The following is a 15,799-nucleotide window of genomic DNA, read 5'->3' as shown; positions in this document are numbered from 1 at the left end:
TTCCTTTGTGACCTTTTATATTCCAGATTCTGTAATTTTTTTGTTAGTTTGTTTCTTCTCCCTTTTCTTCTTGGGATCTCAAACAGATAATTTTTGCTTCTGATTATATAAATGCTGTACACATTAATTTGATAAATAAGAGATATAGACTAAATGTCGCACAGTTTTACAATTGTCGGTTGTCAATCATAGTATATTTTGACCAGACAGTATCATAAAATCTTGCTACTATGCTCATACTAGAGAGTTATTAATGTGCTTTTTAAGTACTCATTTTTATGAATGATGGAAAACCTTCTATGGTTAAATGGTGGAGCACTATGCTTCAGAGAAAACTTTGTACTTCCTTGTAGACAACATGCAATGTAAGGAGGAATACATGGCATGAAGGAGGAAAATATACAGCTTTTTTCTTATAATCAGGTGCATCAAAGTCGTTCAGTGTTGACAGCCAAATTGTACTCTGTTTCACTCTATAGTGACACCCTGAAGGCGAGGGGCTGGGGGCAGTGTAAACTCCCACTTCCCCCCCCAATAAAACCTCTTAAAATGAATAATATCCAAACTGAAGTGACTTTAAAAAATCAGCTTGAACTGAAACCCAAATACTAAAATGCCTTAATCACAAGCAATATGATTGCATGGTGTAACTACAAGGTAAGGTTAAGATTTCTTTTATGCCTTAACTATGCATTATCATTCTTTAGTATGAGGAGGTGGTGGTTTGGGTTGGTTGGTTGTTTTTTGTTTGTTTGTTTGTTTGTTTTGCCCTTCAATTACTGATAACTACTCTCAATCTTAACTTATTTTATGTAGTAGAATTTTTTGGTTTTCCCCTTTTATGTGTGAATATATGCATTCAGATTCCCCATGAATAAAAATAAGAAACATTTTGCCTTTCAAGACCTGATTTTCAAGGTCTTTGTTTCTTCTGTATTGTTCTACTATAAGAGATAGAAATAGCATCAGTTTTTGCAGGGGAAAAACAATATTCTAATTTAGAGCTAAATCCTGCAGACATTAAAAGAGTAGTATTTTATTGCCATGACACTTAGACACTAAAATGGTGACTTCAATAGGGCCATCCATAGTATTAAACACTAAGTTTAGTAGTAAGCGTTTGCAGGATTAAGCCCTTAGGACTCAGCAGATAAGTAATGAAGGAGACAATCATTTCCAATTATTTAAAAATATATTTATTTGTACTCTCCACATCTATACATATTTTGTATTTATTTGGGGACTTAAGTTACTTATTTTTAAAAATAGCTTTTCATTTCACCGTAGAGAATCAAAATACAAATACTACTAGAGGTCAATACCTGTATTCACATACACAACTAATATGCAAGCACGTGACTCCCTTTGACCTGTTCATGGGAGCACCATTTGCACAGCAGAGAGCAGAATTTCGCCTGCAGTGTGTTACAAATTCTATTAAAAAAAACTGGAAAAAAGAAAAGCATCACTCAGCAAAACAGCAATATTTCAACAGATAATGAATTAAAAAGAGTATACAATGGGTTAAATCCTGTCCTCATATAAATCAGTGGCAAAGCTCCAGTTTATTTTTGTGGGGCCAGGATTTAATATGTTCCTAAGATCAGGAAAACTTAAATAGCATTCTCAAAAACAAAGTAGTTGGATTTCTTTTTTTGTCAGTGATTGATCCATCTGTCTGCTAATTTATGTAAGTTTTTATGAGACACCCACAATTGTAGTAACTGAGCACCTAAAAAAAAAAAGAGTAAATACGTAAGAATATAATAGCTTGCTCACTCATTATCTCAGGATCAGGCTCTAAATTGCTTGTAAAATATTGATGGGAAAGTTGAATTTTGGGGGTTTGTTTTCCCAGTTTTTGATGTATCTTTTTCTGTTCTAGACAGTTTTAACCAAAATTAAATTATTTCCCATTACCTTGATTCTTTGTATTTTGTTTCTATCCTTGATACAACTTAAAGTTCATTTTTGTGTTACAGATGTGGCACAGTTACTAAAACCAAATATTTCTGTGCCACTCAAGAACTAGCAATTAATTGTTACAATATAACCATAGACAACAGGTACAACACAATTAATATGACATCTCATTACTTTAAAAGAGACCACTTTGCTCTCCATTCAGCAGGGACTTGAACTTGCAGACTCTGGAGGGCATGATAAGATTTTCCAATAATAACATATTCATGTCCACACTTCAGCTCTCTTTGTATATAGTTGCACTTCAACTATTCAAAGAATATGGACTTGATCCTATAAGAAACCTAGGTACTAGGAGAGAACCCTTGAAGCTGTACACTATCTCATCTCATGAAGTTTGATCTTGCAAACTCTTCCTCCTGTGAGTAAGGACTATTCATTCCCATGAGCATAGGTTTGCAGGATCAGAACCATGGAGAGGTACTAGTACTGTTTGTTTATTACAGAAAGGATAGTTGCGGAAAGCAAAGTTCTAAATGTTAAACTTCATTTTTTACAGTTTTAAAACATGGATGGATTGCTCATAACAAATGGTCTATTCACTGTAGAAATATGTAGTATGTATAGGTACCATCCTCCCATTCTCAACCTGTAATATTCCTACATCAATATCTGTGACCAGAAAAAATGTTTCACTTTACTAAGGCCCAGATCCTTCAAATGTTTGTGTACTTAACACATAAATCATCCCATTTAAATCAATGGGATTACTCAAATGAGAAAATTTACACACAAGTGCTTGAAGGACTGAATTATTTGGTTTTTGGGTCTGACTGAATTGGGCTCAATGCAGAACCCAAGCTGGTGGGACCAAGGTGGCTGTGCCTTTGTGTTCAAGAGTTAAAGGTGCCTCCAAGTTTGTCCTCTTATGTTAGGATTTGCCTGGGCAGCTGTGATCATTTTTAGATAACTTTTATTATTTTTGTAAAGAAACAAATGCAGTTATGTTTTTTTAACTGTTTAAATGAATTCCAAAAGATTTTGTAAACTCAAAAAAAAAATTTGAGTCTAATAAAACATTAAGTTTTACCTCTAATGACAAATATTGAAAGTGCTGCTGAGCAGTATCACGGTTTGGATGGTCCTTGATCCATATAGAGATGTCTGGCAGCAACAACGTGTTAACTACTGCTGTGTAGTGAATTTTCAGCTAATACACTTGGTTATATTTACCCCTTCAACAGCTAGGTGAACACTAGAGCTAATTAAAATTAACTTTAAAAATGTTCTAGTTACCACAAGGAAAGACAAAGCAAATTCAGGGTTTTTGTTTGTTTGTTTGTTTTGTTTTTTTTAAATATATTCCAAATAAGATCTGGGCAAATACTGAAGAAAAAATTACAAATAAAATATTTGCAGAACTCATATACACAAATATTTTTAATTATTCACCTGGCTCTATGGCCCTGATTCATCAAAACTCTTAAGCATGTGCTAAATCTCATTGAGATCAAAACTCAAGCATGAGCTTTAATGCTTTACTAAATGAGGGCCTAAACAGTATTTATCAAATAATGTAAGGGAAAAAATACATTTTGATTAACTTTATTTGACCAGTTCTATCTCTGTTCCCAATATAACAACTTTTTGCATTACATTAAGATTGTGTAATGTATTTTAATGATGATAAAATGGGGTGTGTGTGTGTGTGTGAGAGAGAGAGATATTGCATTATGAAAAGTTTATGAATATAATTACCATTACATATATAAAGTTAATAGACCACTTTTATAGGAGTAATGGTGTAATCCTATTTCCTGGACAAATTTCAATGTGAACATTACACTCTACCTTAGAATTCTGCCTGTGGTCTAACCTGATTCAGGGCCTAGAGCAGGATCTTTACTAGGATTAAAGATTTTCAAATGAGGGTTCATAGATGTAGAGATGAAGAAAGGAACCATATAAACAATTGTTACCAATAATTATTTTCAGAGTAGCAGCCGTGTTAGTCTGTATCTGCAAAAAGAACAGGAGTACTTGTGGCACCTTAGAGACTAACAAATTTATTTCAGCATAAGCGTTCATGGGCTACAGCTCACTTCATCGGACGCATCGAATGGAACATATAGTGAGGAGATATATATACATACAGAGAACATGAAAAGGTGGGAGTTGCCCAACCAACTCTAAGAGGCTAATTAATTAAGATGAACTGTTGTCAGCAGGAGAAAAAAAAAGTTTGTAGTGATAATCAAGATGGCCCATTTAAGACACTTTGACAAGAAGCTGTGAGGATACTTAACATGGGGGGGGGGAGGGGGAAATAGATTCAATGTGCGTAATGACTCAGTTATTTTGTTCCTCATTCTTGTTTTCATCTCTACCCTTATTCTCTGCCCAAGTACATAGGAAAAGGTGAAAGTTAAACCCTATTTCCAAAGCTTGTGTTCGGGGAGGAAGAAACAAAGAAACATGTTGGGAGTTCCCTATGTAGCAGCTTTGTATGTATGTCAGAGTTGGGTGTTGGCTCTTTCAGCACAAAATTAAATATGGACATTCCTATAGTAGATCTTGCCCGGCTAAAGCCAGGCTGGTGAAGTATCCTGGGTTTCGTATATTTCCTGAACAGTAGGCTTGATCCATCAGACCATAGTGGACATATATTATATATGTTCTGGATATGGCATGGAAACAAGTGGATATTAGTCTCCCTAAAATCATCTTTGTTTTGAAGAGAAGTTCTTATAACCTTAACAAAGCTGGAAAAGAACATCTGCTGTTCTCAAACTTATCTTTTTGGTTCAGTTCTGATTGTATGATATCTGGATTGTGGTCAAAAGAAGATACTGCACTTAGGTGGAATATCAGAAGCAGGGAATATGGCACTCTGAAGACTTGATTCTAATGGGTACAAGAGAGCCCCTGGCTAAGCTCACCTATTCTTGTAGATGTTGTTGCTGTTAGTAATACCTTATAGATAAGAAATGATACACTGAAGACAAAGAATGGGTAAATGAGCTCTCTGATTTAAAGGTGAGTCCCGTTGAAATAGGATTGATTGATTTTCTAGGAAAATTGTAATAGGAACATCTCAGTAATTCAGACACAAGGAGATAATGTGGTAAAAGGGTAGAATATGCATAGATTCCTGATAGTTAAAATGATAGTTAAGTGGTCTGTGAGGGTATGTCTACGCTGCAATAAACACCTGCAGCTGGCCCATGTCAGCCGACTTATGCTCACAGAGCTCAGGCTGCAGGGCTGTAAAATTGTAATATAGATATTCAGGCATGGGCTGATGGCCCAAACATTTACACTGCAGTTTTATAGCCTTGCAGCTCAAGCCCCACAAGCCGGAGTTAGCTGATGTGAGGTTAGATATATCCTGAGGTACCAAATATTGGGTCTTTAGAAAATCCTTGTTTCAGATATTGGTGAATGTGGTGGTAAAGTTTACAACAGAGTTAAGGTGATTGTATTGGTGGAGTATACTACAAAAGATTTTATGCAATTAGTATTAGAGAGAACCCACACTGAGCCCTGTCCAATGCCAAGGAAAACATAAAATCTGTCATGACTGAAAGAATTCATATAGTTTGTAATGAGGTGTGAGAAACATGGAATTGTGAAAATGCCAAATGCCCTCCGTCCTTCACTGAAATGAACACAGGCAGATGTGTGCTCCTGCTTGGACCCACAATGAAACCTATAGGGCTCTATGAGGGTGCTAGGATATACCTGTGCACAACTCATTGCAGAGCCAGGACCTACATTATAGGCAGTGCTACTAGCAATGTCTGTTACTAAAGTTGTCGAACACTTCCCATTGTAAGACCCAGTTTATAGTTTACCAAGATTGAGCTGTTTGGGCTGAAAATTTCCATGCTAGGTGTGTGCCTCAGGCTGAATTTATGTATTTATTGGAAAATGTCGCCCAGAGTGACTCGGCTGGTTTTGAGAATGAGGTTAGAGAAAAATACATTGTTTTGCCCATGGTAAAAAGTCATGGTGACCTTTTTCTTTGAGATGCTTTAGCACCCCCATGTTTAGGAGAAAAAACTTGAAACTTGGCAGGGGGTTGCCTATGGGTACCTGGTATAGAGGGCTACACAATTTAAAAAAAAATCTTGTCATTGCTCTTTTGTACAGCTCTCTGTTACTTAACCACCATCTCTGGTAGAGCTGGGAAAGTGAGAGGAAAAAGTATCAAAAATTGTTTTTTTTTCCTGTTTATTTTTCAAAAATTTGAAACTTTGCAGGATTTTTTTGGAACCTCCCCGCACCCAAACCTAGTTTTACACCATACCTGGTTCCTCGTGAAATTTTGATTTTATCCCTAAACTGTAACTGTTCTTTCAAACACTCAAACCCCCCACCCTCCCAAAAAACCCACCTCCCCTGCCTATTAGTGTGACCAGATGTCCCGATTTTATAGGGACAGTCCTGATATTTGGGGCTTTTTCTTAAATGGGATCCTATTTCCTCCCACCCCCTGTCCCGATTTTTCACACTTGCTGTCTGGTCACCCTACTGCCTATACTTCATAATAGCAACGCGATGCTTCAGGGTGTGTCATGCTGGGATGGTTGTGGCAGGAGACGCAGCAAAGACACTTCAGCATGGATGATGCACACCGTGACCTTGCTGTGACTCATTGCTAAACTGCTGTGCAAATGAGCCACAGCTTGTTCCGCGAGCGCCCTGCAGAGCCTTGTGATTGAAGATGAGCCATAAAGAGAGATTAAGTCACCGATAAGGGGAGTGGAACATTAACCACCCCCTCTCCAGCAGTGGTCTAAGGATCAAGTCTTTATGGAGCCCGGCAGGAGGAGATGGAGATGCCCGCTTGGAGGGACCTCCTCTTCTCGCAGCTAGGCTCGGTGTGCAGGAGCAGCAGGCGGGGAGAGGGATGGCGACACCCTGCTCACGAAGGGCTGTCAGGGCGGGGTGAGCACAGAGACCTGCAAACCAGTCCCGATTCCCAGCCCCCGGCGAGCGGGAGGAAGCAGGACGAGATGAAAGTCCCGCTGAAGGTAAGGCGAGTCCCGCCGTCTCCGGGGGGAGAGGGAGGGGGCGTGTTAAGCTGCGATCCTTAGTTGTCCTCCTCTGCAGCTTCTCCTCCCTGGTCCTAGGGCTCGCCTGCTTCCTCCCGGATCTCTGCCCGCAACCCTTTACAAGCTGACCCACGTTCCAAGCGATGGAAAGTTGTTCCAAGCACCCAGCCCAGCTGCTTTAGGCAGCACCAGGGAGAGAACGTGGGTGCGGCAAGTCTGGTTCTGTGCCCTAATTTGCTTTGATGTGATTTATTGTATCTTGAAAGCTTTTCTCTCTCTCCAACCCCCCCCCCCCCGTTCATTTTAATATCGCGTAGGGGAAGGTTCTATTACTGCTCTGTGTTGTGCTACAATGAGCCATGTATTGTGGATGTAAAGTGTATGTTTGGCGTTATCAAAATGGATTTACACAGACTGAACCCTGGGGGTGGCGGAGAAACGATCCCCCAATTATTCCGTGGCAGGGATCGAGATGAGGACAGAGCTGAAGGGATTCTGAAGAAACACAAAAAGAACAAAGTCTTTAATCAGGCAAAACTCCCATTGACTTAAATGGGACTATCCTCTGAGTAAGGAATGGATATCCGTCTCCCTAGAGCAGTTGACCTAATGGATCTACAATGCCTTTAGATAAGACACTTTTTTTTTTGCGCTGGTTGGGGATATTACCTGCTGTTTAATGAGTAGCTGTGTTTAATGAGTAACGTTTACATTCATTTGTAACCAACAACACATTTAGCTTGAAAGTGAAAAATGACATGGAGGAGAGAATGGGTTCCTTGGGTCTCCATGCTGTGAGAGAAAACATTACACTCTAGCATACTTAAATGTAAATCAATTTTCATGTGTTTTTTTTAAATTGTTTTGTTTTGTTTTTTTGGTGCTAATGATTGTAGACGTTTGTGTAGATATGGACTTGTACCATCAGATTCCTCATTTTTTAATTTAATTTAATTTAATATTTGTATTGTGGTAGTAGCCAAAGGCCTCAAGCAAAACTGATGTTTAATTACACTAGCACTGTACAACAGTGTTCCCAACCCCAAGTATTCAAATATCCTGAGTCAGGCACCAAAACATCTTGTGGTTTTACACTATATAAAAATTGCCTTCTGGTTTTTGAGTCATTAGGATTTCAATTTTCTGTGCAACTGTGATCTCTACAAATGACTTTAAAAAGTTAGAGATGAGAGTCACATGCTTCCAGGATCTGTAGCTTTAAGAAAAACACATACCATTCAGGTTTCAGAGTGGTAGCCGTGTTAGTCTGTATCAGCACCTTGTGGCACCTTAGAGACTAACAAATTTATTTGGGTATAAGCTTTTGTGGGCTAAAACCCACTTCATCAGATGCATGGAGTGGAAGATACAGGAGACAGCACACGAAAAGATGGAAGTTGCCTTACCAAGTGGGAGGTCAGTGAAAAATCACTTCTGTAGTGCTAATGAGGCCAATGTAATCAAGGCGGCCCATTTCAAACAGTTGACAAGAAGGTGTGAGTATCAGCAGGGGAAAATTAGTTTTTGTAGTGACCCATCCACTCCCAGTCTTTATTCAGTCCTTATCATGCAGTTTGAGTTGGTGACATGCTATATAGACCCATCTGTTTTGCATCCTTCGGCAATAGATCACAAGCATAATCCCTTCTGAGTCAGTTAATAAAATTCAGTATTGTTTGTAGCCACTAAGAGGAGAGATATATCTGCAGTCAAATACGATGCCTTTGTGCAAACAATCGTGCGTGAATATCATTTTAAAAGTATAAAATAAATCTTCTTGAACTCCACTAAAAATGGGGCCAACACTTTACATCTTGGGTCTCTATTCCACTAAATTCCTATCTGGGCACCTAAATAAGAGCTGATTTTCAGTGGTGCTGTGCAGTACAGCTCTCATGGAAATCAATGGGAGTTGTAGTTCTCAGCACCTCTACAATCAGCTTACTTTTATTTAGGCGCTTAAATATGGCTTTAGGGGTCTAACTTTTAAGTATCTAAGATTGGAATTATTGGCTATGGTTTAATTATTTTTAATGGAAGGACATTTTGTGTTTTCAAACCAATTTACTGGATTCCTTTTGAATTGCTTGTGGTATATTATAACAATCTGGGAACCTACTGTGTTTATCTGAAGTGATAAGGATCCACATAGTGGCAATTTAGATCATTTGCTGCTTATCACATTGTTAAACTTCTTCATAGATTTCCACCCCAACTTCAACCCATCCATTAAACTATCTCTAGAACACTCCCACGTTAGCTCAACTTCCTGGACCACACCACAATCAGCTTCAACAATGGAACTCTACAGGCAACTATATACCAGAAACCCACAGATCACCACACCTACTTTCATAGATCCAGTAACCAGCCCAAACACACCTAGCAATTTGTTATTGACAGCCAGGCACTTGGATAGCACAGAATATTTTCCAAAGAGGAAAATTACACACCTTAATGTACTTAAAATTGCCTTTACCAAACAAGGACACTCCACCACAGAAGTAGATCACATGGGCCACCTAGTACATTGAGAAAACCTGCCTCAATACAGAAATGAAACCCTCTCCAACTGCCCACCTGTGGTTGCTACCTACCACACCACCTATATGGGGTATCATTAAACAATTACAACCTATACTTGATGGGGACCACATCCTGAAAGAAATCTTTCCCGAGGTTCCCTTTCTGGCCTTCAAACAACCCCGGAAACCTTTCTAACACAGGGGTTATCAAACTGAGGGGCCTGACCCCTTGGGGGGTCGTGAGCTGTCAGTCTCCACCCTCAAGCTCTGCTTCACCTCCAGCATTTAAAATAGTGTTAAATATAAAAAAGTGTTTTTAATTTATGGGGGGGGGGAGGGTCACACTCAAAGGCTTGCTGTGTGAAAGGGATCACCAATACAAAAGTTTGAGAACCACTGCTCTAACATCATCATAGAAGCAAGCTCCCCACAGACCAGGACATGCCAACTTAAAGTGGCACCAGATCGTACCAGAACAACAAATTGAAAACCCCCCAGACACATCTCCTCTGCTACAATGATCAACACCCTCCACAACACACCTTACGAGATCCATGGGTCCTACACATGCCTATCCCAACATGTGGTGTACCTCATCCAGTGCACTAAATGCTAACAGACCACTTCACCTTGAATGGTTGGTCCCATGAAATATGTACTATTCTAATCTGTTCCACCTCCTATTTAGCTGTAACATTCTGAGTACAATTCCCAGACCTGAAGAAGAGCTCTGTGTAAACTTGAAAACTTGTCTCTCTTATCCACAGGTTTGGTCCAGTAAAAGGTATTACCTCACCAACTTGTCTCTCTTATATCATGGGACCAACACAGCTACAACAGCACTGCAAGCAGCTATTACACTAGCTGAGGTTTGCCTAATACGCTTGCTCATTGATACGGGACTGTTGTTGAAGTCCTTGTAACTGTTATATTCAGGAAAATAGGAGCTGCCCATGTCAGTCTAGTGCAGTATGTAGAGAGACAAGGTGGATGAGGTAATAACTTTTATTGGACAAACTTCTGTTGGTGGAAGAGACCAGCTTTTCATCTTACACAGAGTAGTCAGTATCAGATGTTAAAGAGGAAGTGTAGGATATCTTTTAGTGAGCAGTTCTAGGAAAAGGAATTTTCCCCCCTTAACACTCTCTCTCCTCAGTCAAGTTTAGAAAATCATAGAAATGTAGGGCTGGAAGGGGCCTTGAGAAGTCATGAAGTCCAGCCCCCTGTGCCGAAACAGGACCAATTATACCTAGGCTAGCCTTGACAGGTGCTTGTCCAATGAGTTCTTAAAAATCTGGGATTCCACAATCTCCTTTAGAAGCCAATTCCAGAACTTAACTATGCTTAGAGTTAGAAAGTTTTTTCCTCCTAGTATCATAGGTGCTGACTCCGTGGGTGCTCTGGGGCTGGAGCATGCACAGGAAAGAATTAGTTGGTGCTCAGCTCCTCTCCCTCCCCCTGAGCACCTCCCACCAGCCGGGATTAGCTGTTCAGTGACATGCAGGAGGCGCTGAGGGGGAGGAGGCAGAACGGGGCAGGAGTGGGAAGAGGCAAGGCAAGGATGGGGTGGAGGGGAGGCCTGGGACAGAGCACGGGTCAAGCACCCCCGGGGAAATTAGAAAGTTTGCACCTATGTGTAGGATTTCTTTTTGATTTTGAGGTCATTAAAGAGCTCCTGATGGTCTCTTATATTCTTCCTATCTTTCCTTTGCATCAGGATAGTTTACAGTTGTGCCTCAATATTTTATCCTTGAGAAACTGCCAGCTCTCCTGAACTCCTTTTTCCCTTAGATTTTCTTCCCTTGGGGCCTTACCTAACAATTCTCAGAGTCTGTTTAAAACCTGCTTTTTTGAAGTCCATTGTCCTTACCATAGGCACTGACTTCCCCTCTTTCCTGTGGGTGCTTGACCCACCTCTGCCCCTGGCCCCACCCCAACTCCACCGCTTTCATGAGGCCCTGCCCCTTCCCCACCTCTTCCCACTGCTTCCCCAAAGTCCACCCCCAACTCCGCCACCTCCCTGCCAATATTCCAACTCCTTCCCCAAATCTCCACCCTGGCCCTGTCTCTTCCCTGCCTCCTCCCCTGAGCACGCCACATTCCTGCTCCTCCCCCTCCCTCCTGGAGCTTACTAATGCTGCCAAACAGCTGTTTGGCGGCGGCCAGGTGGGAAACGTTGGGAGGTAGGCGGAGGAGCAGGAATGCGGCACGCTCAGGGGGGAAGGAGAACATGGGGTGGGAGGGGGAGCTTGCTGCTGGTGGATGCAGAGCACCCACTAATTTTTCCCCATGGGTGCTGCAGCTCCGGAGCACCCACAGAGTCAGCACCAATGGTCCTTACTTTACTGGTCTCATTCTTTTCTTTCCTTAGAATCTCAAAATCTGTCACTTCATGATCATTTTCACCCAAATTAACTTCCACTTTCAGATTTGCTACCAATTTCTCCCTGTTGGTCAGAATTGAGTCTAAAATGGCTGCCCCCAGTTTCTTTTTCCGCTTTCTGAAACAAAAAGTTATCCCCAATACATTCTAAGAACTTACCAGAAATTGTGTGTGTTCCCATATTACTTTTCCAACTAATGTCTGGTAGATAAAGTTCCCCATTGCTACTAGTTCATGTGGCTTGGATATTTCTGTTATTTGTTCTAGAAATGCCTCATCCGTTTCCTTCCTGATTTGATAGTCTATAGTAGACCCCTACCATGATGTCATCCCTATTTTTTATCCATTTTATATTTAATCAGAGTCTTTCAACTGGTCTGCCTTTGACTTCATTCTGGACCGCAGAGCAAGTAAATATATTCTTGATGTATAGTGTAACACCTCCTCCCTTTTTATCCTGCCTGTCCTTCCTGAAAAAACTACACCCCTCTATACCAATATTTCAGTCATGTGACTTATCCCATTAAGCCTCTGTGATGCCAATTAAGTCATAATTTAGATTGTGTGCTAATACTTCCAGTTTTTCCTGTTTATTCTCCATACTCCTTGAATTTGTGTATAGACATCTGAGCTGTTGAACAGATTCCCCCACTGATTTCCCTCTTGTTGCTCCTATGATCCTATTGTAATTTTTCATGTCTCCCCTCTCCCCAACATTTATTTCTCTGTTAATGTCACCTAGGGTGACCAGACAGCAAGTGTGAAAAATCGGGACTGGGGTGGGGGATAATAGGAACCTATATAAGAAAAAGACCCAAAAATCGGGAAATCAGGACATCTGGTCACCCTAATGTCACCTGTTTTATACTTATGCTTAGGTCACCTGTCCCCTTTGAACCTAGTGTAAAGCTGTCCTGTCCTCACTAGGTTGGCAAGTCATTGTGCGAAGATGCTCTTCCTCTTCTTGGTGAGGTGGACTCCATCTCTTTAAATGTACCTATGTATCTGTCAGGGTTAGGGAGAACAAAGGAAGACAATAGCAGTTTAAAATATTTTCTGATTTCTCTTCTATGTCTGTGACAATCCAGGTGGAAGTATAAAGGTCTAATAATAGTTTTAGAGACTAGCAGATAACCAAAGTATATGGGTCAATATTCTTTCTGTCCATAAAACAAAGTCTGATCTCACTAAATCTGTGTCTGGGTGCATGTGCACGCTATTACAAAGTACTTTCAGGATTCCACATTTAGCCTTGGGTAAAACTTCTAAAAGCCCCATTTTCAAAAGTGACATTTTCAAAAGCCTCTAGGAGCCTCAGTCCCATTGAAAATCAATGAAACCTAAGGTCTTAAGTCTCCTTTGAAATTGAGACTAGTCACCTAAGTCACTTAAGCATTTTTGAAATTTTTACCCCTTGTTTCTGTTCAGATGTACCATTTTAATTAACAACGTGTTTTGAAATGACTTGGCTAAACCAGTGCAAAACACAGTGTGGACACTCTTAATTCAATTTAAATTTTATATTGATGTATACTGATTTAGCTTAATTTAATTGCTTGTATATACTTTATTATTTATATAATATATATCAATCAAATTCAGAGTGCCACATTGTACTTTGCACGGGTATAATTAAATCATTGAAAAAACTGTTTTAAAGTTGAACCTGTGCAGCTTTGGAAGATAGACTGCCTTTCTGGCAATGATTCTCTGTTGCCCTGTATCTTGTTCAGGGGCGGCTCTAGACATTTCGCCGCCCCAAGCACGGCGGCATGCCGCGGGGGGCGCTCTGCTGGTCACCGGGTGGGCGGCAGGCGGCTCTAGTGGACCTCCCACAGGCATGCCTGCGGAGGGTCCGCTGGTCCCGCGGTCCGCTGGTCCCGCGGCTTGGTGGACTGCGGGAGGTCCACCGGGCCACGGGACCAGCGGACCCTCCGGGACCCTCCGCAGGCACGCCTGCGGGAGGTCCACCGGAGCTGCCTGCCGCCCTCCTGGCAATCGGCAGAACGCCCCCTGCAGCATGCCGCCCCAAGCACGCACTTGGCGTGCTGGGGCTTAGAGCCGCCCCTGATCTTGTTTAGTTATTTTACACCAATGCAACATGAGTTCAAGGTAGGTGTAAAGCACAACCCCATAATGTTAGTAAATGTATAAGATGCAAGGCAAAAGAGAGTCTAATGTATTTGTAAAGAACTTTGGGATATCTTAAGTATTAAATGTACTAGGCAACAACAAATTCTATTCTGCTGTCATTCTGTTTTTCTCAGTTGCTTCTGTGTACCACAGTGGCTGGTGTCTTAACAAAACATAATAGATTTTAATAGTCCTAGGGCCAGATTCATCCCTGGATAGTGTTGGCTCTTGCTCTGTTAGTGCTCCAACAGGGGAAAGTCTGCCTATGGAAAGTTGCAATGATGACTTCAGTAAGGAAATTGAATCCACTTTTCAAATACAGAAGAACCTAAAATATATGAACACCAGAATTATGGACTGACTGGTCAACCAGACACCGTGTGAAACTGGAAGTAACCAATAAGGCAGCAGCACAGACACACACACACACAAAAAGCAAGTACCCTGCCTGTATTGCATCTTAAAGGCAGGCACATCTGGGCTGTCTGTCCTCACTCCCACACAGGGGCAGCCATTTACAGAAATACACTGTCCAGAGCCAGCAGAGCAGGAGCAGTGCTGGGGTCTATGCTGCTTTCATCCCTCGCCCCAAAGGGGGATGCACTGCACTGTTTTTACCCCCCTCTCTCCTGGCATGGGGACATACTGTTCTCTCTCTCTCTCTCACACACACACACACACACACACACACACACGACGGACAAGCTTACAAACTCATGCTGGCACTGAGTAGGGAGCTCTGCTGCTCCTGAAGCCTGGTGAAGGGAGCATAAGAAAACAGGGTCAGTGATGATTACTGATATCATAATATTGATATTTAAGTAAACATAACTATACTTTTGTTCCAAAATATTGGAATGTAGTAGTGAGGCTGAAATATAACCAGACCTTCTCCATTTTCTACTACTAGTTGGGGGATAATCAGCTGGTTATAAAATAGTGCAAAGCACTGTGACATTTGTATAACTGTCTTTGGCTTTATGTGTAAGGGTTTGGTGTGAGTTACCTTGTAACCCCCTGCCTCAGTGAGGGAGGACTTGTTGGAACTAAACTGTATGTCATCTCCATTTCAACTTGTGGAACGCCTTGCCTGAGGAGGTTGTGAAGGCCAGGACTATAACGGCGTTTAAAAGGGAACTGGATAAATTCATGGTGGTTAAGTCCATAAATGGCTATTAGCCAGGATGGGTAAGGAATGGTGTCCCTAGCCTCTGTTTGTCAGAGGCTGGAGATGGATGGCAGGAGAGAGATCACTTGATCATTGCCTGTTAGGTTCACTCCCTCTGGGGCACCTGGCATTGGTCACTGCCGGTAGACAGATACTGGGCTAGATGGACCTTTGGTCTGACCCGGTACAGCCGTTCTTATGTACATGCCAGTCTGATAGCTGCCCCTCCCCCCCATCTCCTCTAAAGCTCTGCCAGCCTCTGTTTTGCCTTGCAGGTTACCCTTAGGTGCACTCTGACCCCAAACCTCATTAAAAAGCATTCCTCTGAAGTACTCAGCCCCTGTCACTGGACGCTCCCAGAAATTACCAAATCTGCTGTCTCCAAAGTGACCATATACACACCACCCTGTTAGATCATCTGGGGATCAGCAATTTAATATATTGCACTGTGATGAACTTATAATAAAGCCAAGAATAAGTTTACTAAAAAGACCAGAGCTTAAGTGATAATAAGCAAAGGTAATACAAACCGAAAATAGTTACAAATAAAACAAAAGTATAACACACTTTCTAGAGACTAAAATTTAACAGGCTACAATCGTTGTCTAAG

At 41.3% G+C, this 15,799-nt stretch overlaps 1 protein-coding gene across 1 annotated transcript in view; it reads left to right on the top strand.

Moving 5' to 3' along the window:
- The first annotated feature begins 6,609 nt into the window (after positions 1-6,609).
- The window catches only part of TRPM6 (transient receptor potential cation channel subfamily M member 6), a 125,542-nt gene continuing 116,352 nt past the window's right edge, over positions 6,610-15,799 (top strand). The window contains exon 1 of the mRNA XM_045022164.1: positions 6,610-6,959. Coding sequence (XP_044878099.1) covers positions 6,759-6,959 — 201 coding nt within the window. The 5' untranslated portion in view covers positions 6,610-6,758. The remainder of the gene's footprint in view (positions 6,960-15,799) is intronic.

This window comes from Mauremys mutica, chromosome 6 (genome assembly GCF_020497125.1).
Source record: "Mauremys mutica isolate MM-2020 ecotype Southern chromosome 6, ASM2049712v1, whole genome shotgun sequence".
Classification (NCBI taxonomy): Eukaryota; Metazoa; Chordata; order Testudines; family Geoemydidae; genus Mauremys; species Mauremys mutica.
The sequence above is the reverse complement of the archived record's forward strand: the minus strand, read 5'-3'. Positions and strand labels throughout refer to the sequence as shown.